Source organism: Vidua chalybeata, chromosome 6, assembly GCF_026979565.1.
Source record: "Vidua chalybeata isolate OUT-0048 chromosome 6, bVidCha1 merged haplotype, whole genome shotgun sequence".
NCBI classification, from domain to species: Eukaryota; Metazoa; Chordata; class Aves; order Passeriformes; family Viduidae; genus Vidua; species Vidua chalybeata.
Window position 1 is genome coordinate 10,774,961 of NC_071535.1, and position 27,291 is coordinate 10,802,251.

Consider the following 27,291-nt stretch of genomic DNA (forward strand, 5'->3'; position numbering starts at 1 on the left):
GACCATTTCAAACAAACCTTTTCTGCATTTTAGCTTAACCTTGATCTTGAGGACTGCTCACCACTTCCTCCTCTAAGTTCCACTTAATGCAGAACTGGCCTTAATAACAACAGAAATCTCACTGAGAAATGCAAAAGCAAGGCAGATGCAGAAGAAAGTCACCAGATCCACAATAAGTAAGTTCTGTAAGGTAAGCAGAATTTTATCTAAATACAGGAAACAAAACAAAGATGATGATAACCTTTTTTAACAAGTTTACGCTCATCTGTAAGGCACAACGAACTCCTTACCTTTTCTTGAGATATGTTCAATGTGAGGTATTGAAAAGAAGTTAAATCTATCCTGTAGCGATTTTTCAGAATTACAGATAATTTGCCTAAATTTTAAATGGCATTTTTAGACTACCATTTGCTTTGTAGTTTTAATAATTTTTGAATTACTGTGAAAGCATGAACAGCCTTAATTTAGTTTTTTGGAAGTCTGCGTTCAAGAAAAAAATAGCTCCTCCTACATCAGTAAGAATTTCTACTACCTGTAAGAATTTATCTTACCTATGATATCAAGCTTAAAGTACAGAGACACAATCACCAGGCTGTTTATGGGAAGAGCAGTAAATAAAAAGTTCCTCTAACTTGAAGCACACAAAATTCAGGTGACACTTTTATGGCAAACTAAGTCAAGCAGTGCTCGTCTGCTGAGACACTGGCAAGTACAAATAATCAACTAAAGCTTTATGCAGTAGCCAAAGATTCCCTAAACAAACCCCTTGTACTTTGTAGTTCAGACAACCTATGTGAATATTTAAACAAACTTCTGGATTTAATAGCATCACTTTTCCAACTCTATTCTCTATGAAATTTGATAACAAATTAACAAAGAGCAGCAATTAAAGAAGTGACAATAAAATGTCTCAATCTATTTTTAGCGTAAGGCTGATAATTTACAATGAGTAGATTATTAGTCACTCATTACAAATATTTGTTCTGTTTCCTTTAATTTTGTCAGATAAAGTTGTTTATCTGATAGATGCCTTGATGTAAATCTGAGAAGGTGGCTTTTAAGGCCAGTTTTTAAACTGTGGGAAGAAAGAGTTTCTCAAGATCAGATTTTGTCTCAGCATCTTTTTCAGAAGGTACCAGAAATCAAAGCTGAAATGTTCAAAGAATTATTTTCAAACAGTTCAACTTGGGGGGACCTTTGAAAGCAATTTAAAGACTTTTACTTTTTGATCAAGCTCTACCCTTTAATAATCTAAATTAGTCTTACAGTCTATACTAATTTTCTATTTTACTTCTAGTTATTTTTCCTTTAGGCCAGAAATTGGAAAAGCATTCAATCATAATAAAGATACAAACATATAAAAATATACTCTATATTATCTACATAAATAATATTTGTATTTCCTGTTCTTTTTTAATTAAATTATTTATAGATATAAAAATATGTATGTATTTTGAGACATGTTAAAACAGATGATAGTTTTATCCTTCATGTTAACAATAGAATGGAAAAACATTTTCTATTTCCTGGTCTAAAATAATTTCATCAAAGCATTTTGATTAGTTTTGTCAATGTCCTTGAAGCAGCTTTCAAAAAGCTGCTTAACTATATAATTATTTTACTTCTGAAGACTGCAGAACCAAATTGATGAATCACAGAAACCAGCTATATATAAACTACTACTGCTCAAGATACTCTAATGATGTTATCAACCACTTCTGAAGTACTGGATAAAAGAAAAAAAGAAAGAGGGCAGAGAACAAATAATGTTTTCTTCCTCTCAAGAGATGCTTCAGTACGGAGGTACAGAGAGAAGAGTTACAAATGAGAATGGGTTTAGTCTTGATATAAGAAAAAAATACCGCATCACAAAGTCAAAGACTGAATTTAAATTATATTCACTCATTTTAGCATGAGCAAAATCTCATCAAAACTGCAGTCTCTGAATACCTTTGTGAAGTTATGCAAAGATGATTGCTGTGCAACTGCAGCACGCCTTTAAGGAGAAGTGACACCATAAAAGCAGAGTCTGCAGCTGCTCACAAGCTGCTCCTGAGTCATGAGATCTGGGATAGGCAAGTCATATTGGCACTGACATTTACTAGGGAATGAAATATCCATAGCTGGTTTTAAATTACATTATTTGAGAGAGCTCCTGTACTTGAAGCAAGTGAAAAACAATTTGCATTTCCTTCTTCAAACAGAAAATGGCTGAATCATTCACAAATACTTCTTACAGTATTTCTGTTGTTCTGAACATAAGAGCAAAGCAGCATGAACTGTGCCAAAGTCAATTAAGGGACAAAACAGTAAGGTGTTCCTAATAAGCAAATATCGTTCTCCTAATAGTTCACTCTTCAGACATCATGTTGTATTTGGAAATACTTTTAAAGTTCACATATTTTCTCAAAAGCCTCTGCAAAAGTATGAATGGCTGCTAATTTAATGACTTGTTTTAACATGCTGGAATTGTCTCAAAACAAGCATGCAACCCATGAGTTTTCAGCTTTTGTGCAAGCAATATTTGAATTCTTGCCCCTTCATATTGACCCATTAAATTTGCCATGTCAGGAGTTGGCAAGATAACAGGAAAGGGAATGACACTGCTCTGGGTATCAGAAGGTTATAATTTCTGGAAGGCAATATCATCCAGCTTTGTTAATAAGATTATGGGAAATAATTTGATTTTCAACTTTTTCCACTTTCTACTTAAGGAACTCACTGCCAAATCATGAGCCACAGAAAATTCCAATTCTTGTAAACATCTTTGTATTGAGTAGTTTAATCTACTTCAGTGGAGGAGCAGAGAACCATTTAGTACGGAGAAAATAGTATCAGCACAGAGAAACAGCTTTTTGGGCTATTCTCCCAAGATAGTACATAAGTTTACATAAGTTTAATTCTCTGTCTTTTGGCAAACTCAGTTTAAATGGAATGTTTCTTCCTCTTTTCAGAATACTGCCTTTACAGGAGACATCATCAGTGACACCTTCAGTCTTGTCTTGCTGCTGCCCTTACTAGCAGGGACAAGGTGTTACATCACAAAGACCCACTTGCAGCACACCAAGAACAAGCACTGTAACCAAGTCCTTTTTGCAACTGATACTGGCACCTATTTATCAGTCTGCCCTGTTAATCTGCAAAACAAGGTACCATTTCTCCAGAACCACATTACAAAATGTACAAAATTAGTCATCTAACCAGTGCTGTGCTAACTGATGGGATGCCTATCTGCAGTTTTCATTTCCCTGTTCCCCTGCCCTTCTTTGCTGTTACACCCTGAGATAGAAAAGAGCTGATGAGACAACATCTGGCTGATGAGAGATAAGCAGAACTAAATGATGTAAAAACCAAATAAATGATTGCAACTCCACTGCCACAGATTTACTTCTATTTCTTAATGTGTACTTTTGAAAGTACCACACATTTCAAAATCTTTAAGAGAAATGCTGCAACATCATAGAATGTTGCAGCATTCTATGTCAAGTATGCAAACACATCCAGTGCTACTGTGCTAGACCAGCAGACAGTTCAGTTCAGGTGATTTCTTGCCAATGAGTAAAGAATGAAATCAGTAGTCAGAGGTCAGCTCCATTACAGCAACCCACAACAGAAATTACTCCCATTTCACAGATTAACTTGCAAAGTATTAGAGCAGCAATGAAAGCAAGCACTGTGGTTAAAAGAGAGATTTAAAAAGAAAACAACCAAAAACCAAACAACTGACACTGGAGAAACAGATCTTGTCAGTTTTCTACATTTTCCAAATATGCTTCCAGGTTACTTTAGGAGGCTTCTTTCAGTTCTGACCCTCCCAGCTGGCAGGCAGAAAGGATATAAAGTTTGCCCATTCTGGTAACAAGGGAGAAGAGCTGCAGTTGTACTGCATGCTTACAAAGCACTGCATGACAAGCAAAGCCCCTGAATTTAGGCACAGCACCCTAGCAAGCATCCCGGACTCACAAGGGTGAGGATAAAGGAGGAGGGAGACAGGCACTTCAGCACCATGCCATGTGAGCAGAGCCCTCCTACACTCTCTGCTCTGCACTGTTTGCCCATCCAGCCTCTTGCTTAGCACACACAGGGTACTCAGCATAGCTCAATGCTACACTCTACTATAAAACCTGGCTCTACTGTTTTTCCATGAATTCTAAAATTACTGTTTTTTTGTTTAGCATAGAGCTAAACCACTGGGTTACAAAGAATTGCAATCAGCATTTTACCTGTATAGGTGGCTCGATCATTATCCACGCGGGAAGCATCAAACTTGGGTTAAGAGGTTGAGTTCCTACACGGAAATAAATGCCACCGTTGGTGTCACAGGCCCAAACATGCTGATTTCCACAGGTCAAGCTGATCAGCTTTACACCACCTAATAACAAAGAGATTATTAGCAACCTGGCGTTTTCCTTTCAAATTCAGCCAAAAATCACAACTTGTATTTAGACTTCATTGTATTAAATAAGCTTTAGTCATATAAAAATGATTAGAAGTTAATACAACTTGTGGGAGAATAAAAAAAAATTGCTGGATACAATGAACAAAATCAACAGGTAGTACGTATGTGAGAAATTTCTCTTCTAAACCTAAAAATAAATGTTTTAGTCATAGGAGAGTACAATTTCTAAAGCACATTATAAATACTCTATTACAATAACCAAATTCAAGCAGGGAACTATTCCATGACAAATGTTATCAGAGCCTAGACAAACTTCCACATGACCTAACGTGAACTCTTCTCTGTAGCTGGCCATGCTTGGAGACTTTTAAAGATGTCAATCTGATAATACAGTCAGCAAAGAACATTCCTAACACCACCAGCATTTCAAAAATATGAGAGCATATGGGTTATGCATTTTAGTGTTAACATACCAGTGGTTAACATCTGTAAATAAAGGAACTGATTTTCAAATGGATTAATATTCACCACTGTACACATTTATTACACCAATCTCAAATGTGCAGCAGTATTTTAACCCTGTCAGCACCATCAAAACAAAGCTGCCAAATAAGCGTGTGTTGGAATTTTGACGTGGTTTATGTTTGGGTTTAGTCCAGACTCCTGCAAAGACAGCAGAGATGCAAACCTGGTATTTTAGACTAAAAAGAACTGCTAGTTACTGTCTACTGAAACTCTTACGCTTTCAAATTCATTTTATAATAGCCACGTAACGTAATGTATCTAACATTTGATTTCCGTTTTTCACCCCATGTTGGACAAAACAAAGCTAAGTAAAGGAAAACAAGTTCCAAAGAAAGTGGAACCCAAGCAGTACAGATCCACTACAGAAGGAATGCTCTGGTCAGACTCCAAACTAAAGACTCTAAAAATAGGCCTTGCTGGTTAACTGAACATGCCAGTGCTGCTTGGGATATCCCATTCTTGGTAACAGTTCTGTCTTCAGGGATGTGAAATTTGGCAACAAATCCTTGTAAAGTGCATCAGACACAGCATTCCTTAAAGAGGGGCTTGGAATTTTATCCCACAGAATGCAAGTTCAAAGTATTTCTGCAGAATGCAACATTCCCAATTGTTAGGGCTTGCTGGGGAAAAGAACAGGAAACAATAGGACAACATAGCTTAATCTTTTAATTATCTGTAGTAAACAGATCTCATTAACCAAAATTATTTCATTTTCTGAATCACAGGAATAGAAATCAACCTATCTCATCCCAAAATTTCCTTTAACCAGACAGCTTCATATAAAAACCAAAATGACAAACAAAAACTTCTACTGCTTGGGATGACAACATCTATAGCAACTTTCTTCTGTAGACAGAGGCTTGACTTTGAGCTGCAAAGCCAAAATCTATCTTAAAACCTCGGTATTCCTTCTAATAAAGTATGTCTCAAAGCAATGGCTTTGTCACATGATACCTCAGCTGTCCAAGTGTTCTGATCCAGACAAGCATCAGGCACTCAAACATGGAATCACATATCACCTACTCGGCATAGCTGGTATTATTTACGTCTACAGTACAATTTGATATTCAAAAACACAACCCTTATGTAAATGTTTTGGGGTTTCTCCCTCCTCCCACTTACCATTTGTGTCTTATGGCAAGGTCATGTTAACTACATTCACCAACTGTTCTAGAGCAAGTAGCATGATCCAGTAGCATTGTTTATTGTTAAAACCTAAAGGTCATTCTACTGTGTTTAGAAACCTTGACAGTGATAGTGGAACGCTAATCAAAATAATCTACTGGGTGCTACTCCCAGTACATAATGTAAAAGGCAAGATACTACCAACATAGTAAGACTATTTCAACCTTAATGCTGGTAAACCCCATCACTTCCATACGGAATTCTGAACTGCACTTTACAGAAAGTTGCTCCCACCCTGCCTGCCCTCCGCAGTCGCAATCCTAATGTTTCTGGAGTAAACTTAAACATACACTTGACACAATAACTCTCCAATTTTTTCAGCCCCCTTAGAACAAATAAAGGCTTTTCTATTACAGCCATGGATGTGCACTTGTTAAGTGTGTGATGTACCACATGCAATTAAATGGAGGAAAAATGCCTAAAACATTTTCACATTTCAGTGCTAACCCACAGTGACAGGTACAGTGGAGTGTTTGAGTATTTCCTGACCCCAAATCTCTTCTCTGCCACCACCATGTGCCAGAGCTGACAGGAACAGCTGAATGTAAAGGTTTAATTTCTGAACTGCTGAAGTTCACAGGCCAGGTATTACAGTCAGCTAACACCAATTACACTGATTTCCTGTATGAATTCTTTTGAGATTTTCAGACAGTGTCCAGAAGTTACTTATTTTTTCAGTTAAATAGTTACTGTCTAAACTGTTAGAAAGCAGTGGTTTATGAGAAGAGTTTCAAACCACGCTAAGGAACATGAGAAGAACAAAGTGGCCAAATCTATCCTGTAGGTCAGTAAAAGGTATCAGTGTTTAAACTATTGGTATGATGAGTGATTTGGAACCAACTCATCAGATCTGAAAAATAACTGGTGTACAACTGAAAAACAAGTTAATTTTAAAAGACGTGTTTTAGAATTTTTCCATGAAATTTTATAAACTATACACTAAAATTGTACATGTGGCTTAAACTCTGCTAGCTGTGTCTGCCTTTCCTTAAGCCTTAAGTTAAAATTGCTTGTCTGTTATCAGACCAGTCATGAACGGAACACTGCCATCAAAAATGCAAACCAGTTGAATTATTTTTAAAATGGTGAGAGAATGGCGCATAGTCTCAATTTCCTTTATCTTCACCTGAAACAGGAGTGCAGATTAGCACAAATGTAAGAATGTTCTAACAGTCAGACTATTAAAGAAAAAAAATCGGATAAGAATATTACTCATGAAGTTGGCAAATAACCTGATTACCCCAGAGCCAAACTCCAAACTGTGACTACATTTCAATGATCAAATCATGGTCAAGCACCTAAGCAAATGAAAAGAGCAGTTAATCAGCATCACATTCTAAACATTATGCTGAATGATTACATCACTATAAATCTGAACATGAGTGTTATCAGCTGCATCACTCATGAATGATTCAACTCTTGGAGCAGAATTCTTTCTTGGCAGGAGCTAAAAATGTGTTTAACCATAAAATTCAGATGTTTGTGCCCTAGATCAGGTGCTTATGGCTGCACTGAGGTACAAGAGCCAGCCTAGTTAAAACTGCTGGAGCCCCTGCACAGCACCGTGTCAGGCTGAGCCACTTCAGACTGACCAACTGCAAGATGCAGTTGCAAGATACACACACCAAGTACCTTGCAAACAGGAAACTTCTTGCCTCCAGGAAAAGGCTAAACAGAAAATTCTTTGAAAGCCACATCTGTTCCTGGTATTTTACAATCACCTGCCAATAGGTACTACTTAATCCAGTAAATGTGATATGCTACATCAGTAAACTGAAAGATACTTCTGGAAAATAGGTACTCAATAAAAATGGCATACCTAGTTGGGAGAGATCCAGTTTTGTCCAATGCATCCCTGTTGGGCAGCTGGAGGAAAGTGTTCTGATGAATATCTGCCCGTGACTATCCAAGCCCCAAATGGCATCCTGGCAGGCAGAGTAGTGCACTATTTCAGCCTCCGGTGGCAGCTGCACCGTAGAAGGACGAAAATGAGGGTTCTGATCACTGACACAAAACAGATCCTTGTTGCTTTGGCACAGCCATAAAAAGCTTCCTGTGGAAAGGACATTTCTGTTATTAAAATAATTCCTAATCCACTCTGAGAAAGCTTACACATCTCCTTTTTCTGAAAAAAATTATCAGTACATTTGATGGCAAAACTAAAGCTTCTTGGCTATGCTCATAGGGTAAGGCTTTGAAGTACAAATACACATCCTAAGCCCTTATTTAGGCACTTAAATACTCCATTTCTCAAATACAAGCAGTAGTAAGTGATCTCATTTGAAGAAATTTTTCATTTGAAGGAAGTAATAAGAGAGAAGACACATGTAACAGTGCACTATCACCTCTCTTTATTCTTTTGCTCTTTTATATCCTTGATAATAGCCTTTGAAAAGCAGCATTCTTTTTCAGATCTAAACCACATTTTTTCCACTAAAGCCAGTTTACTTAGATAATGCAATTGCTAACTACTGTAACCAGCAGTTCTATTCCCTGACAGAGTCTCACCTTTACCAATAATGGGCAATTTTGCTGCAGTAACTGCACTCACAGGAGAAGCACCTGGTTACTGCAGGCATTTCAGCAAAGCATGCTCTGAAACTTCCAATTACAAATTCTGGCAATTCATGCTTTGGCAGTTTAGGAAGTTGCTGCTCCTGAGGACCACCCATTTCTCTGTTGGACGCCACTCCACACCAAAGAGTGAATAATACATTACATTAATCTCCAGTAGTTTTACAGATATACTTCCACCCTACTTCAACTATTTTAGATCCCTGCAAACATAAAAGACAACCAAAATCTGAAGTAATTCAGGATATTTAATTACTTACACCATCAATTCCACTCTGTTTAAAAATCACATATTATACACCTGCACTGTTGATTTACCAACCTTCATTAGATGAAGCTGGGGAAGCCAACACAAAAATCCATTTTGTGGCAGAAGCAGTACCACGAGGCACAATATTATTCCAATACGTGCCTTGAAAGAAAGAACAAGTGGCATTAATAGGAAACACTGTTTTCTGTTAAAATTTGTTATTTCAAATTTAGAAGAAATTCAATTGCAATCGATTATTAAATACATTTTAGACAAGATTCTCTATGAAAATCTTTCAAAGTACTGTTGGGGGGAGGGGGAAGCCTCCTCCAGACACCTATGTAAAAACACAGAGAGGAAACTGGGAATGCAGAAGACAAAGAAGAATATTAATGGTCTTCAACAGGGGACCAATTTGATTATGAGGTTAAACAATATCCTAGATGTACTGTTAGTGTTTACCTACAAAGAAATGTACCAAAAATGTATTCTATTTTGAGAACTGTAGCAAGAAAAATAAAGCAATCCCTCTATTTATTAGCACTATAAACCCATAACATTAGTGTCTTGCACAGTCACATTCATCAAGAGCCAGACTCCACTGTACAAGATAAAACAGGTTCAGCAGCTTAAGATTGCCTTAACCTAGAGAAGAGACAAATGTAGGTGTTAAAAGCAGTAACTTGTGCACAGTTCACTGGTCAACAATGACTTTTCCATGAAAAATATTTCCCTTTAAATGAGAAAGTATTTAAGACCAAATGCTAATGAATAATTTAATTTAATTTTTAAATAAGTTAAAGCTGCCCTGACTTGCCATGGGTAATTTCTGTGGCGACAGAGTTGTAGTTACTTATTTCCTTCTATTTAATATTCTTAACTTAAAAAAAAATAAAGATGCAAAAGCACACCAACCTATTAAGTTTCCCTTTGCTACATGGAATTCGTTTTTGCCTGAAGAGATCCAGACTCCACTGCCATTGACTCCGAGGAGGCTGGGCTGACACTGAAGCTGCTGTGACCAAAATGCCATTCGAAGCTTGTCAGCCACCTTCTCCACAGGTGCCTGAGCTGCTGTTGCCACCGTGTGAGTTGCCTGGATTATGGTCTGGAACAGGCTGCACTGGTCAAACACTACATAATCAGTGATGCTTACCTAAGGGAAAAAGGAAAAAGTGCTCTTGATAATTAGTTAAGCTGTGGGGTGAACTGCACAATCTTTCACCACAAGCTTTTTTAGAATTCAAAGTGTAGGAAAGGAAAAAATAATAATGGTAGATTTTGAATAATTGTCTTGCTAACAAGCCATAATCAGTATTAAACACCAGCATACAACTCCTTTCTATCCAACAATCCATTTAGAAATCTGAATTTTAAGACAGCCCTTTGTTTTAGGATGTCTCCCTCTAAAAACATGCCAAACTCTGCAAACTAAGAGGTGAATTTTCAATTTCCCAAAGGAAGACAGAAACCTGCACAGTGTAGCAATTCAAAACACATGACAAACTTGAATGGAATACTCCTTTGCAACTACCTCATGGACATTTTAATTCACAGTGCAGAATGAGGTCTAAATAAATAATTGCCCAAGTTCTGTCATGGACAACTAGGTTGGCAACACTCTGGGATACTCCTAGAAAGGAATGAAAATTCTAAGAGCACAAAAAGAGCAGCTCTTTGCCAATATCCTCAAAGCCAAGCTACTCATGATGCTCACATGCAAAAAGGGATTATACATGCACACAGACCAAAATTCTTGTGACTAAGGTAGCATCTAGACAAATTTTCTGTAAGACTGTTTTTGTACTCCCTTCTTTCCCACCCCTATCTCTGGAGAAAACAAGAAAAGCTGGAGAAACCAGAGTCAGGAATCCCAAATCAATACCAGACAATAATTGCAGTAACTGAGCTGGTTTCACCCATATGAACTGTGGCTGAAGCAAGCAGCTCCACATGGCTCAAAGAAACCTCAACTGAATGGAAAAATGCAAAACACATTCTTTTGCATGGTGACTTACTGTTTATTTTCTCTAGCTAAGGAAAAGGATGGGCACTAAAAGACAAGAGAAGAGGCTGCATTCAGCAGTCAGATTTGATGCTCTGCTTCAACAGCATGTCCTATGACCTGGCAGAGCATTTCTTGTGTTCTTGAAAGCTTCTGCAATGCTGCTCTGAATGACCATGGGATGGTTTTCTTTCCCTCTTTATAGCAGACACAGAAAGGGGATTTCAGCCACAGCCATACAGAAATTTAAATATACTGAATAAAGTGTACTATTAATTAAATTTTTTCTTAGAATCTTGTGGGAAAACAACACAAACAATCAACCCAAGGTAGAAGACTAAACTGAAAGCAAAATAAAAAAATGCCTACTTGCCACCAATGGTTATCATCTCCTTGTGGTTTCTTTGAAACTATACCAGTCCTGAACCAGAGATTGCCATGGATATCCAAAGCCCATAATGTCTGCTGATCGCCAAGGGTTATGCACACTGGTTCCAAAGCTTGCATTTCACTGGAAATGCAAACAAGTAAAAATATTAAAAACCTTAATTCAAATTTATGTTAATGGTATTTTAAGGAAGCTACTACATACAATACTAATGGTTTAACACAGATGAAACTCAGTGGGGACAAGCTAAAAACCACATTTGACATTAAATTTTCAGTTATTCAGTACTTTATATTTTATTTGTTTAAGTAAAAAACATTCAACAACAACTACAACAAAGACCACAAGTCCTTCAAAGATCACTCAAGATTTGAAACTTGGATACATAACAATAAAACTAAACAAGCCCTATTTTGTTCAGTAAATAAGCAATCAAGAGCTGTGTTCTTTAAGGTTTTGATAAAACAGCTTCATAAATCTTTCTCCTCAACTTCCTTGACCTGTTCTGAGAACAATACCTGCAGTTCAGGGACCACAAAGAGAAAACTTAACTATGTGACAGAGATAAATGCTGAATTCAGGACTGTATGTTTCCTGCATAAGTAAATGACTTTCAAGCTCAGAAAACAGGGTCAGGTGATCATATCAGACACTGAAAAGGTAGCAAACAATGCTAGCTCTTTCAGATAACCTTTCTTGACAATTTAAGAACAAATAGTGACTGCCTTCTGCAATTTTAACACAAAGCCCAAGAACATGAAATGTACCTAAGGTGTAGGTCAGCAGGTATTTTCATTAAACAAACTCATGAGAGTACAAGCAAATTTCACATTTGAACAAAGACACTGTAGTTTCTCAGACTGTTCAATAATACCAGGCTGGGAGGTAGCACAAGTTAAGGTTTCACAATAGGATATTCAGCAGATAAAATCTCCTGACAAGAAGAACTTGAATTTCTTCCTAAACTTGCACCAGGCTAATGTCACAAGAGACACCAAATTCTACATTCTCAAAGCCAGCAGTAGAGACTCAGTGCTTTTAACTTTATCACAAAGGAACTACCATGAGCATAGGATCAACTACAAAGCTAAATACCAACTACACAAAATATTTATAAAAACCTGTGGCTGAGGAGTGCAGAAGTGTTATCCAGCTGTGTGGATGACCAAGAAAATGCATTTAATCTCATGGGAAAAAAAAAAAAAAAGAAAAAAAAAAAAACCTCTCAAAACTGGAGAGCTCCTCAAAAACATTATGCCACAGATTAAAGAAGCAATATTTAACAAAAAATCATGTTGACAGACATTATAAAGGTATTTTAAATTTTTTCTCACTCTTTAAACCTGCTTCTGTTTATGACAATTCCTTTCATTACACAGCAGTCATGGATGGCTGGCTGGCAGGAAGGAAGGAAGTATAGACAGACAGCTAAAATACATATACAGACACACACACAGTGGTATATAGACACACGAGCTCAGGTAATACTTTTTCAAACATCAAGGAGCTCCAGCACAATTATTTGTGCCATTCTGGTCATGCCCAGCACGTCCCACCAGAGTTACTACCTGACAATGTCACTCTTCCACTGCTCTCCTTCAGGACAAAAGCTGCGCACTCCCTCCCGGTACAGCAGCGCCCGCTGCTCGCTCAGAGCCCACACCACATTATTTCTGGATGTGACCTGTGACAGTGGATAAGGGCAGTCAACCTTTACTGCTCGGGCACAAGGACGATCCACACTCAGGCCTAGAAATCAGAAAATGAGGATTGCTTTACAAACTTTGGCTTTTGCAACAAAAAGGAAAGAGATAAAGCAACTCAATAAAAGAAAATGCAGAAGGGACTCTCCTTGACATGCTAACATTTGTCATTTGATCACAATTTCCTTGAGTGACTGTTCTATTAATGCTAATAATTTCCTCTAATATAGCTGACTTTACATTTTAAAAAATAAGACACTGTACATCCTTCAACATCCTGCACAGTGCATGTCCAGTCCTGTCATTTCTGTTCCTTTTCTCCCTCTAGTGTCAGCACCAGGAATCTCCATTTATAAAATCTCTATTAAATAGAGCTGACAGAAGTGTCAAAGAAAAAGCCAGTAATGGAAGAACTTTTGCCCAAAACATGCCAGGGAGAGAAGCAACCTGATGTGAGTAGTGACAGCAGAGCAATTATAAAAGAGCATGCCACGGTGTATAGTACTGAAAGGAGCAGAGAGGTTCTGGTAGATTTACAGGCAGTTTGCACACATTTCTACATCTAATCTACAGGAACATGTCTTCTTTATGATTACAGTGAAGCTTGATTTACACATATGAAACTGCATGTGAAACATCTCGGGAGACACAGCTTTTGCTTCATCTCATCATGCTGCCAAAGCCAGTATGAACAGACTCACGTGTATGATATATTCTAGACCAACAAGAACACTCATTTCTAAACCTCTGAGCACACACTTTCGTTATGTTACAAAAGACAGTGAAGGGAATGAAAAGATCCTGGAGAAACAATTTCCACTGGCTGCCTCTCATTAGGAAGACTGATATACTGAGAATTTATTTTTTGCATCAAAAGACAAATTTGGAAGCCTAAGAACAGCAGAATGTAAGCTGATGTAATCAAACCGATCTCTCAAAGGGAAGAAAAAGATTGATTCAAAACTCCACAGAGCCCTGTATGATAAGCATCCAAAATTTACTCTCCATCACCACTATCCATGCCTATTGACAGTATGCATGTGACCATGGGCAGGCTTCTTAACTAAAAAAAAAAAACAATTTTAATAGAGTGTCTTTGAAACAGTGATGTGTACTTAAAACAGTTTTCTTAATCACAAAGAATTTTTGCATTTTGCTACAATAACTAAACCTAAAAGAGAAATTACAAGAGTGCCAAAATTAAATGAAGGGTAACTGAGAATTTTGATAGCCACTCAGACATGGTGTCCTCTTTCTGTTCTTCTTATACAGTTTGCCCTTAACCCAGTCCTCCTCTTCCTTCACCAGTAATTCCTTCATCATGTTATCGGTAATTTTTCCTTAGTAACTCAGCTCTCTTTGCAAGCCTCACATGCCCAAGAGTCCTTGATACTTTTCTCCCTTAACTCTGAAACTAGTACTACCATCCTTCATCCTAGCTGCTTGCATTTAGCCTGAATATTGTCTGCATAACACCTTCCAAATACATCCTCTTCGGAAGAACTTAAAACTAAGGCCACGACTTCAAAGTTGCCACTACACTAGCCCTTCTTCCAGTTTGGGCCTCATTCACATCCAGGAAGAAGGCAGCTGCAGATTCCTCCTCCACAGGCCATTCTATTCCCCCATGGCTTTGCTTTCCCTATCACATAAAACACATACCACTTGTCTATACTTCCAAATCACTTCACCATCTTCTCAGGTCTCAGAAGGTCTCAGAAGACCTTCCTGTCATTATCAAGTGGTAATTCTTACCTTCTAGAGATCTGTGCTTTTTCAAAACACAAAGCTTCTACTTTTCCGTATTCTGCCCACTTAAGGCTGAGTTGTTTCAGTGCACCACACCACTTTCAAAGCAAGGATATTATTTTGTTATTTTTTGTAAGACCTTTCCATTTACCTCCATCCATCTCATATCTTCCTCATGCCATAAACTCTCTGTACTGTATATACTCCACTTGACACACACAAAACAAGTGGCCATGAACTGGCTTTTCCACTCTTCTAATTACACAAAATCTCACAACTGTTTCCAAGTGTTTCTCAAGATAAAAAGGTTTCATTATGTCCTGGCTGTGAATAACATTTATAGCAAATTGCCATCATCCTATAGACTTGAAATCTAATAATCTCAGCCCACAATTCAAGGAGCCTGCAATTAATTCAGGTACCTGTTTGCAGATACAGATCTCCATTTGTTCTGATAATCCAGGCAGTGTCATCACTTAGAGCTACAAATACAGCCTGGGGTAAAGCCTCATACCAGTGCCGTTTTCCTTTTATAGTTACTTTTCCACAGGCAAAAGCTTTGTTTGTCTTCTGTTCAATCTTCCAGAGAAGAGTCCCTGTAAGAGAAGCAAAGAAAGAACATAACAGCACTCAGCAATTACTGCAACAGTCACAGGTGACATGTCCTAGCTACATCTAAACTAATAGGAGGGGAAAAGCAAATCAATAGCATTAAACAAAAATGCAAGTTTAAAAAGCCCTTACAATTTTTAAAGCAAGACCAGAACAGTAACTGACTTTTAAGATATAATAATATCTTAAAAAAAGAAAACCAAATGGAACTCCAAACTTAACTGCTGGCTTGTACCAGAACAGTACACTGTCATATTAATTTCCTTTGAATGATTCCACAAAGTTGCATTTAATTCCATTTTAACATGTTGTGGTTAATATGCTCCCACATTAACACATCCATGGCAAACTGTGGATGCTAGAAACTTCCACAGATTCAGTGAAAAGCTCGGTGAATTCCTGGAACTGAAGGATAAGAAATGCAGAGGAACAACCTTTTTGCTTAGGCAATTTGAGCCACCAACAACTGTAGCCTGAAACTACCAAGGGCAAATATGACACATGCCTATGCCTTTCACTTTTGTGCAGGAACCCTGTTGGACCACTTTTAAGGGTAAGATATTGAGCTGGATGAACCCACACTTCAAGTACTCTCAAATTGTTTTGGCTATTGCAAAGCTCAGTGACAGATCAAACAGAATTTTCTTCTTAAAACAGATAGCAAGTCTTCCCCTACAGACAGAAGGGAAGACTGACATGTGCTTTTAGAAATGACAAGGAATAAAAGCAGTGGCAAGGCAGGAGACAAAGAAATTAAAATGGCTGAGAAATTTTGTATTTTCACTCCAGTCCTGGAACAATCTGGAAGGCCAAACGTGACGCAAGTTTATAACCAAAACCTGCTTAATTTTAAGCCAACATAATCCTCATTCACAACCATCCAGAACAAATGCATATGCAAATGTACTAAGACTTCAAAGTTTTTTTCTTCAGTATTTTAAAAGAAATCAAATCAACCAACCCACACATACACAAAGCCAATTCTACACTTACAAGAAAAAGAACTTTAAAATTGTGAATCACAGAATGGTTTGGGTGGGAAGGGATCTTAAAGATCATCTAGTTCCAACCCTCCTGCCAGGGCAGGGACACCTCTCACTTGACCAGATTGCTGAAGGCCTCATCCAGCCTGGCCTTGAACACTTCCAGGGATGGGGCATCCACAGTTTCTCTGGGCAACCTCTTCCTGTGCCTCACCACCCTCACAGCCAAGAACTTCTATAGCTCTGTAACAAAAATCAAGGTTGTCTATAGACAATAAGCTCTTCTCTGCCTACCACTAAACTGTTACTTCTGAAGTTCACTTTAACCAGGCAAATAAATGCATGTTGAAAACCTCCCAAAATGCAATGGGAACCTACTAGAAACACAGCAACTTAAACTAGAACGTGGGATGCAGAGGTAGTGAAGATGCAGTCGTACAACTGTGACTATTTAAAAAAAAAAACAAACAAAAAGGAATCCAAACCAACACACTACTTTTACATGAAACAAGCCCTGAACAACCAAGTTTCTGGAAGTAATTGATTTGAAAAAAACAAACAAACTATGAACTGCCTGTGTGGAAATTACATATGCACTCAACTATATACGTAACCTGATAAAGGTGACAAGTTTCACCTAATTAAATAATAACATACTAAAAAAAAAAAAAAAAAAAAAAAAAAAAAAAAAAAAAAAACCACAAAAAACCAACCAAAAAAAACCACGAAAAAACACAGAAAATGCCCAAGTCTATCCAAGTTTTATATTTACAAGGCAATAGTGCAGCAGAAGGCAACCTACCTGAGGGGGAAACTGCCACTTGCTGGACTCCATCCTCAAACTTCTGCCAGCGCAGCCCGGCCGCAGGAAGGGGACTGCAGTACAGGCTGCCTCGGTAGTCCAGGCACCAAATGTATTTTTCTGAGACAACCAAGCTCAGGATGCCATATCCAGGGCCAGAGTATCCCATCCAGCTCTCTGCAAACTAAAAACTGTAGAGTCAGAACAGTGTCAGGTGTCTTCAAACTGCCTAAGAAAATGGGTATGTAAGAACAGCAGCTCCCACATTCTGATTTTAAAAAAGCTAAACTTAAGTACTTTAATCAATGAATAAATTTGCCTTGTGTAAAATAAAACTACATCTGTCACTGTTCTCTAAGGATGTATGTGCACAATGAAACTGCTCAAACAACAGATTTAGCAAAAAAATAAACCCCTCCACCCCATCATCCAGCTCCAAAGAAGGAATATATAAAAATGTACAGCCTGCCTGTAGTCCAGGAAATTATTCATTGTCTAGGAAGTGATGAGCAAAGGCAACAAGACAGCTGAAGGGCAGAAACAGCTGAATACCCAACTCTGGTACTCTCTGTATGGTAGAGGAGCCACATCTTGCAGAAATCTGGTTTACAGCCTGCTCTCTTAAATTTTGATTGCTTCCATGAGGTGAACTCAAGCACTGCATACATTACCAGGGAAGGTTTCTGAACATGACAGAGTGTAAGAATACCATAACCTGAAACAAAAATCTTCTGCACTTTGGGCTGCAGTTGTCAGTAGGTAGGACACCATCAACTTAAAACTCAACCTTTATGAAAGAATATTTGGTTGATCTCAATACAAGGCTGTTACAAATCTAAAAGAGACCATATCCCCCACCCCACAAGAACTGCACCTCCTTCTTAAGACTTCTGCTAAAAGTCCCAGTGATTCTGGCAATTTTGCAGATTTTACAACTTTAGTACTTCTTTTCTATAGTATATATGAAGATTACCCACAAAATAACTATGAAGGAAAGAGTGAAAACAGAAGAAGGAAACTGTCAACATTTTAAACAGTACTAACTACTGCTGGCTAGGGGGCAAAGACTAATCCTTATTCTGAGTATTTAGAGGTAAAATAATCCTTAAGCAGAAGCCAGCCATGTGAGATAATTAGCATTAATTCTTCATGAAGTCAGCTGAATTTGGGAACAGCATCACACAGAATTAGGACTACTAGAGATCCAAACAAGCAGCAGCCTTTGAGCGTGACTGGGTTTTACTCTTCACTCTTTAATGGATGGGGTTCTAACAGCATTTTTGTTGAGCTGGGAATAATACAGCCAGAACAGCTTCTTTGCATTGCAAGCACACATCACCCATTTTGAAGTCAGATACATCACATTTTTAAGAGTTACAACACATACTGTTGTTTGGCTTTATACTTTACTTGTGTACTGAATCAAGTAAAAAAAAAAATTGTTCTCCTAAAGATATAAAAGACAGTAATTGCAGGAATGTTTCTTTTCAAAAGCTGTTTCTTTTTAAGGTTAAAGAGACTTAAATTAAACTGAAAATACATACCTGATCAGATTTTAACAGCACCATTTCATCTAGGCTTATCTTAGCTACATCCTGTGCACCAGGCACAGCACCAACTTCAGGCATGTTGGTCTCCGAGGATGAATATGGTAATCCATGTCCATAAATATCCTCCTCATCACTTGAGGCAGATTTTTCAGTCTTACTTTCATGAGTGTCTGCTACCCTTTCAGCAGTGCTAGTACTACATTTAGCTTTGACTGCACTTTCAAAATTCCACCCAGAAATGGAACAGTTATCTGAATGAACATCGTCAGAGATTTCACACTGGACTGCAGAAGGGTCTGACAGAGCACTGTGGATTAGAGAGAGCTGCTGTTGGTCTTCCTTACCAGTTTCATCACTTTCCTTTGGTGTCAGGGATGTCTGGACACCAAGTATACTGTCACATTCCAAAAACATCTGGTCTGTAAGGTCTGGATCTTCAGAAGATTTTTCAGTATCCTGCAGCTTCATTTTATCCAAGTCTTCACCTATTTTAGACAATGTAGGAAAATCCTGCTCCTCCTCCTCCTCCTGGCTCAGCTTTCCAGGACAGCATTCATTGCTTGCCAAAACCACACCACCATTACATTCACCACCAACACTGCTTGTCAAGTCTTCCGTGAGCATCAGAGGAGATGCAGATGTCAAAATACCTATAACAGCTGAAGAACCCATGCCACTGTCACTGTTTGGAAGTTTCTGTAAATCAGTCACATCTCCATTTTCTTCATTAATTAGTACATTTGCTGACTCAGGAGACTGCAGGACACTGAAAGTTTCTGAACCATTATCTTCCTGCAAGATTGTATGGGACTCCATACTGAACATACTTTCGTGATCTGGAGATCCAGTACTCAAATGATCAATGCTGCCACTCATTATGCTGGAAGTCATGGAAAAGGAGTCTGCATTCAAGGAATGTGGACTGTCACCAGAAAGCTGACGCTCATAAATTGGTGTGCCTTCCAGAGAGCTGTGGTTTCTCCTTGTCCCATTTTCTGTTATCACACACACACACGAAAAAAAGGAGAAAAGCAATATTAATAAGATCTATTAAATCCCAGTGCCAAGTAAGAAATTAAAATATTTTTAGAACTGGAGGAAGAACAAAGCTAAACCAAAATTTTAACCATACTGAATTTTTTCAACTTTAACATTAAATGATACATATAAAGCCAAAAAAAGTCCTAATACAGTAAACAGTTAAAATAACTGAGTACTAACACTACTTCATCAAACTAAAGAGGATGGCTAAGAAAGACACCGCCAAATATTCTGAATAGGATGAATAGATATTACACAATTCCAACATAAAACTGGACACAGATTCCACTGTATGGTCCCACTAACGAATACATTAGAACTCAAAGCATGTTTACATAAAGCAAAACAAAAGAAATAAACTCCTAACACATCTAAAAAGACTTCACCCCATAAAGATTTTCATCTTAAACAGAAATGGCTCATCACAACCCCTCAGCCATTTCAGAAGCACAACACCACAGTATACAGGAAGCCTGCCAAACACATACTCTTTCACATAACATGCTCTAACAACCTGCAGTGTCAGGGAAAGCTCTGCTCCACCTACCCTGTTTCTTCTTTTTTTTCTTTTTCACCTTAATTGGCTTTACAATAAGTTCTTGATCAAAATCTTCAGAGCTGATGGTGCTGAACCGTTGTGAAGAAAGTTGACCATCTCTCTGAGCTTCTGGAAGTTGGTCTGCACACATCATAAAGCTTGAGCCACTGTCCACAGAGTTCACAGAGCTGCTCCTGCTCCGTGATTCACTCACTACAGAGCAGCCCCTTTTCCTGGCTTCATTGCTCAAGTCTCCCACTCTATCAAAACTTTTCTCTGATAGTGCTGCAGTTTCCAGATCATCTTTCACTGAAGAAGTGCCAATTTTATCACCACTAACTGAAGGGGAAGTCACCATTTTTTTTTCTGTTTCCACTGAAGGGCTGGATGATACAGATGAAACTATTGATGATGGGGTCAGCAATTTAGGACTTGTATCTGTTAAAGGATTTGACAATTTTGAATTCACATCTGAAATTGTCCAAAAGAAAAATAAAATTATAAATACTAGTTCAAGTATTAATACTAGCATCAAGTGAGTAGGGGCATAATTTCAGAGAGTACTGAATGAGAAGAATATTTATGAAAAAAAAATTCTAAGCTAACAACATTTAAAAATAAATACCTGTGCGCAAGCACACACACTATAAACGTCCTGAAAATTAATCTATAAGAAAGCACTTCCCCCAAACCCTGTATCAAACTTCTATTAGCAAAATTCTGAATTTATGTTTATGTAAAAAGAACAGTACAGGTCTGCAGCTTGGAAGATCCAATTCTATCACATACTGATATGTCCTATATCTTTAACTTCTTCATTCAAACATTCAGTAGCTTGAAAAAAAATTAAGGAAAATTATCAGATAAATCCCTGTAGTGATTAGAAGAAAATACACTTCTAAAGGTTCCTTTCAAACTATACTTGAAAGTTGAGATTAAAACAGTAGCCAGTCTCTAGAGGTTTGTGAGTAAAAACCTGCCTATATGACTAAAGCTATTGCCAAAATGCAATGACAAGAAAGTTAAGCTCTCCAGCACTGAATGAGACTTCATAGCATATTTATTAGCATTTTGCTAAAACAAAGCTAAGATGGAGTATTTAAAAGCATTAGTAGCCCCTTTTAAAGAGTTCTAGTAACATAAATGTTTAACTCAGATGGCAACAAGTGTGAACAGTCAAATTATTTTTGGAATTTTAGTGAGCATTCTTTGGATTTATTTGCCAGTTCTTTCTTTTTCATTGCTAGGAAGGCTGAGATTTCCCCTGGAACATGGCTAGTGACAGGTGGCACAGAATCAAAGTATTCAGCTGTTGAGACTTATTCTAAAGGGATAACCATGATCAGGAATCCAAACTGCTTCAGCAACATGGTTCAGAATGAGCTCTTAAATGCACAGATTAGAGATGCCTCGTTAGGTTAATGCTGATCCACTCTCAAAAAAGGCAAGCATATTTAATTTCTTAATGCCTCCATTCTCACTGCAGCCAAGAGAGAAGCTCAGATAAGCAGATAAACCAGATCTCTAAATATAAGATATCTAGATAGCTCTTATATCTCTATAAATATATATCAGAACAGATTAGTAACTCTACAGGACCTGGCAGGTTTTTGCAATAATGTGAACGGATTTGTCTGAGGTTTGATGTGTTTCAGTTTTGTTAGTTTTGGTTTTTTGTTATTAAAAAAGTACAATAGGCATCATGTTCTATGAGTTACACACTAATTTATACATACTAAACTTACTAATTTCTACATAGTAAGCTTACTAATCTATACAAACCTATTGAGGACAGTCCTTCAGGTCTATTTGAAATTCTTATTATGTCTCTATCTCCCTTTAAGAGAAAAATCTCATTGTTGGTACAGGACACAGACACAATATCACCATATCCTTCCAAGCCACCAATCAAAGCCTGTAAAGAGTCAGCAGAGAAAGAAATAATTGGCATTAGATTAACAGAGTCTTTGCACAACATGGTACTCTTAACAAAAGCATTCACTGGATTTTAATCAACATAAACAGTACAGGCTAAAGGCTCTTATCTTATCAAAAAACAAACCAAAAAAGAAACAGAAAAGAACTCTTTGATCATGATGCAGCTCCATTTTTATACTAATTTAAATTCCACAGATCCATTCTTTGTCCAACTAAAGGCAACTAAATATAACAACTTAAGCAATATACAAATTGGTGGCAGCAGAGTGCCACAGTATGAATATTTAATATCATTTAGACAAAAATATACTGGCTTGTATCTGCATTCATATGCATTTTTAAGTCAACAAAATAGCTAACACTTCACTGTATACCAAATAAAAGGTAATACATCTTTTTTTAAGACACCAACAGTGGTAGAAGAGAAAGAATAAATAGTTCCAGGCACATTTTATAGGCCTAAAATATCTTTCTGCACTAATTCCCAGACTGTATGTTTCTATATGTTTCACTAAGCATCAGAATTAATTATGATGTTAACACCTTAACTGAAAGCTTTAAATATATGTAATTTTCATAAACAACATACTGAGCTAGTTGGTGAGTATATCATTGCAATGACAACGTGAGACAATAAATATTCTCTTTTTTTGTTTTAAATAGGGATTTAAATCACAGACATAGAATGTATAACCAAAACAGAGTGTCATAGCATAGCATGAACAAAAACACAGAAGAAACAAAATATGCAGCCACAAGATTTATCTACCTGGTTCACAGTGTCTAGTAAATAGATGCTGTATTCATTCCAGGTCAGCACCCATCCTTCTTGGAAAAAGCATGAGACAAGCCCGAGGTGTTTCTCTGGAGAGCTGTAACTTCCTCTGTCAGGTGGTTCTAAACGAGGATACAGTTCAAAAGTTTTTATTCCTCCAGCAAATACGTCTTTCAATATGAACGTGGCCTGAACAGTCCCATGAACATCAGACTTCCACAGACGAAGCCCAGGTCTGGCAGCAAATAATGTCAAGTCACTCTGTTTACACAGGCCAGGTATAAAACATGCTCCAAATTTGCCAGTGCTAAAATGCAAAAGAATTTATTTTAAAAGCTATATACTCAACTTAGAAACAATATAAAAACTAATGGCACAAATTCACAACCACAAATTATCGAAAGTCTTTGATTAAAATATTCAGTCAAACGTCTGAAGTACAAATTTAGTTACATTAAGACATGAGCAGGAATTCCAAATAACAAGTTTCCCCTCAGCTTTGCATGTCAGACACTACATCAACTAAGCAAGTTAAATTACTACTCCTAATAAGCTTCATTGCCTTAATGCCACTCTGTCCATCTCAAAAAGATCCTACTATGCACTAATCCTTCTCCTAGAATTAATAAAAACCAAGCAAAGCACTACAAACTGATGCTAAGAAACTGGCAGCCTTTACTTGCAAGAAGCACGGAACAGACCTCAGCTGTTAAACCCTTCATTTCACAGAAACACCATTACTATCACCAAAGAAAACCCTTCACATATAAGATGGGCCTTGATATTCCTCATACTATTCATATCCCTGAAAGATACATCATAAACCCTCTTTCAAGGGTAAATTTCCTCTCCTTAGAGAAATAGTCAGTCATGCTGTTCTATGACTGGGTTCCCTTTTCTTTACCCAAGAGGAATTACATAAGAGAAGATGTCAAAGCCACACAAGAGGTTCTTAGTCTTCAACTCAAATTTAAGTGCTTACTATACATTCTCCCTGTTAACTCATTTCAGTGTATAAGAAAAACAGGGATGATGATTTGCTTTTTGCATCAAATATTACATCACCCATTAGACAGACTTGATTACAATGCTTGCTCACTGCAAGTCACAGTAAACAAAGAGGGACTGCAGAGGAAGTTTGGCAGTGTTTTCAGTTTAAAAAAATGAGAAAACATCTTAAATATTTTTGCCTAACAGTGCCTTGAAAATATGATCGTGACAGACTTGCAACCACATACTTTCTAAATAGGTATAATTGTCATTTCATGTTTGATCACACACAGCTATTGTAACTAGCTTTTTATGAGCAGACTGCTGTGTTGTATTAATTTTAGTGCCTAGATCACGCTGTCTGTAATTCACTTTGAAATGCAAGAATTAATAGATGAGCCTGCACCAGGATTTTATGAGGGTTACTTTTTTCTGGGCTGTGTTCCAACTTGGTTGACGGATTTCTCTTCTGTGTAAAAAAGCAGAGTCCGCTGCAAAGTAGAGACAAGCAGCACCTTCTGGTTGTAATCCAACTGGACAATCGAAGATGGCTCTTCCAATACAAGGCTGGAGTTGCAAATACCCTTTCAAAGACACACACAATTCACAAGAGTCAAACCCTCCTAAAAATACAAGGTGGTAACTAACACTTCAAAGAAATTTATAAGCCCAAAAGAAAAAAAAGAAAACAAAAAGCTTTTGAACTCCTGTTGCATGCAATTCACTTAATGAATATGGACTTAATTCACATAGGCAAGAGGGGAGTTAGATTGTGTGTGACACACTATGAAATGTAGTTTCTCTTGGAATATTAGCTAATGCATTTCTCTTGAAATCAACAGAAACTTTAGGAATTTTAGGACACATTTTCTTCCTTCTTCCCTACTGCCAGTTCATATATTGCTGAGACAATCATTAATTTTGGTGATTTCTGTCAAAGCAAATTGAGGGACAGTCACAGATAAATCAGGACAGATGTTGTTTAAACTTTTCTCCCATTTAAAAATTCAAGTTAGCATTACATTTCTTGACATCTCATCTATACTATCTAACAAGATGTGAGAAAAATTCCATTTACTGGTAACATGCTAGTCACCCAGCAGCACCCATATGTTACTTTCATTCTATACTCTAGACAGAGATGCTGAACAATTCTGAGAGAAGTACTTCATCAATAGAGCCACATCAGTCAAAAATAACCCTTCCAAAGAGAAGAGAAAGTGCTGGCTGAAAGTTGAAGAAAGATATGATAATTATTTCATGAAAAATGAAAAGGATCACTACTTCTTTTAAAATGCATTACTTTTTAAAAAAGATAAGGCAGTTCTGAAGGATAGCCAATGGTTGCCTTGCTGGGTGTGCACACACTGGGTCAAGTGTACACATACCAATAAAACCATCCAACTAAACACGTAACACTGAGCAATTAAGTAACTGCTAAATATTTAAACACACAAGCATCCTTTCAGGAAGTGCAAATGTGAATTAAGGTCCCTATAACAAATGCTCACCTGGTCTAGGTCTAGTGCAGAGTAGACAATTTTTCCTTTGTCATCTCCAGAGAATAATTTCATTCCATTGGGACTCCAAGCTAAAGCTGTAATGCTACTTTTGTGGATGCCAGCAACATCAAATCTGCGAAGCTGTGAAACAATAACAAAGCAACAGAAGAATGAGCTGAAGAGAAAATGGATGCACAAAGCCTATTCAGTGACTCCTAACTGGTTTAACTAGAGATCAAGTACAAAAGTGCAGGTCCTTCTAAAGTTTATTTAGCACAGAAACCCCATAATAATCCAAAACCCCACTCCACCTAAGAGATCAGCCAATTATTACACACAAGAAATCTCTCAGAAACATATTTGATTAAATACATCTTTTATAATGCAAAGCATGGTTTAATATTATTGTTTATAAGCTTAACATATAAAGCCTAAAACATATTCACAGCTGTTTCATCAGGCAAGACTGGCTGGGTTTCACTCTTACAAAGGATCATGGTAACACACTACTAGAGCTGGCCATATTAGACCTCACAGAGACTTAGGCAAATGAAAATATTTACCTGTTTATTCCTTCCAGGTAAGGAAGACACAAGCTGGAAAACTGCAACCCGGCCTGAGGCTGTACCAACAGCAACCAGATCATCGAAACAACTCAACAGCTTTACAAAAGTTATAGATTCACACCTCCCCTGTTGAAACAAACCATACAAAAAACTCAAAGTTAATGAGACACCAACAGAGAGCTCAAGTCTGAGCAACTCAGCTTCATCAGAAGGGACAACAGTAAAAGTTAGTATTTACCTCAAAATTATATTTTTTCATCTGGTTTACATGTCTGCAGTAGAGATAAAGCATTCCAATGCTGCTCCCCACAGCAATGTAGTCTCCATTGGTATCAAGTGCTGTGAGGTAAACCACAATAGAGCGAAAGCCTTTCTGGATCTTTGTAGGAATGGCATTGAGGAGATAATACAAGGGACAAAATTCCTTAAACGTAACTGGTGAAGCCACAGATGCCATAGCAAGGATTTGCATCAGCAATTTTAAGGCAGAAATAAACACATCTACATGACCACATAAGGAAATCTGAAAGACAAAAGCTAAAGAGATGTCATTAACTTATGTGGAGAGAGTAAAAGGTTAACAGCCACAATCTAGGAAAAAAGAAGAAAAAAATTCTCAGATTTTGCTTTGCATAAAGAAAAAGCAAGGTAAACTCTTGTAGTGAATATAACCTATTCTTAGAAGAAACCTTTTCTTAACAAAAAGTGTATTCCTTAAGTTGAGCTAACATAATAAAGATGTATGGTAACCACTAAATACGGGATAACCACTTTTTCTTGCATCTGTAAGTTTGTCAAAGTTGAGTTGAAATGCAGTATTTCTTTTCATCTGCCTAGCGAAAAAGCCATAAGGACTCTAACACTGAACAATCCATGTGATGTATTTCTTCATCTTTCTGCAGCCTCTACCCTCAATCCAACCAGTGCCCAAGAGCATGGGATACTCCCTGTGCCAGACAGCACTGTAAGATCAAAGCAACAGACTAGAACTTGGGCTCCACTCCTTAATGTCCCACAGCCCAAGAAAAAACACAGCTGAGAAGCAGTTCAGCTAGAGCTACATCTGCTATACATTCAAATAGCAACCAAACAATTAGAATAGTGTGGGAAGAAAGGGGTGAGTAAAAACTTATAAACTCCTATTTTGACAGACACAGGAAAATATCCATGCAGCAACTGAATTTAGAAAGATAAGGAGTAAACAGGAAAAAAGTAC

General features: G+C 37.5%; 1 protein-coding gene across 4 annotated transcripts in view; it reads right to left on the reverse strand.

The window, feature by feature from the left end:
- TECPR2 (tectonin beta-propeller repeat containing 2) overlaps nucleotides 1-27,291 on the reverse strand; it is a 42,966-nt gene that overhangs the window by 10,739 nt on the left and 4,936 nt on the right. For all 4 annotated transcript variants that reach the window (XM_053945772.1, XM_053945775.1, XM_053945773.1 and 1 more), the window contains exons 3-18: nucleotides 26,314-26,612; nucleotides 26,073-26,201; nucleotides 25,519-25,650; nucleotides 24,434-24,591; nucleotides 23,012-23,324; nucleotides 22,087-22,219; nucleotides 20,314-20,775; nucleotides 18,720-19,720; nucleotides 17,176-17,359; nucleotides 15,201-15,374; nucleotides 12,895-13,075; nucleotides 11,308-11,449; nucleotides 9,849-10,089; nucleotides 9,006-9,095; nucleotides 7,929-8,162; nucleotides 4,224-4,372 (exon numbers count right to left, since the gene is read on the reverse strand). In XM_053945772.1, coding sequence (XP_053801747.1) covers nucleotides 4,224-4,372; nucleotides 7,929-8,162; nucleotides 9,006-9,095; nucleotides 9,849-10,089; nucleotides 11,308-11,449; nucleotides 12,895-13,075; nucleotides 15,201-15,374; nucleotides 17,176-17,359; nucleotides 18,720-19,720; nucleotides 20,314-20,775; nucleotides 22,087-22,219; nucleotides 23,012-23,324; nucleotides 24,434-24,591; nucleotides 25,519-25,650; nucleotides 26,073-26,201; nucleotides 26,314-26,547 — 3,957 coding nt within the window. In that variant the 5' untranslated portion in view covers nucleotides 26,548-26,612. The remainder of the gene's footprint in view (nucleotides 1-4,223; nucleotides 4,373-7,928; nucleotides 8,163-9,005; nucleotides 9,096-9,848; nucleotides 10,090-11,307; nucleotides 11,450-12,894; nucleotides 13,076-15,200; nucleotides 15,375-17,175; nucleotides 17,360-18,719; nucleotides 19,721-20,313; nucleotides 20,776-22,086; nucleotides 22,220-23,011; nucleotides 23,325-24,433; nucleotides 24,592-25,518; nucleotides 25,651-26,072; nucleotides 26,202-26,313; nucleotides 26,613-27,291) is intronic.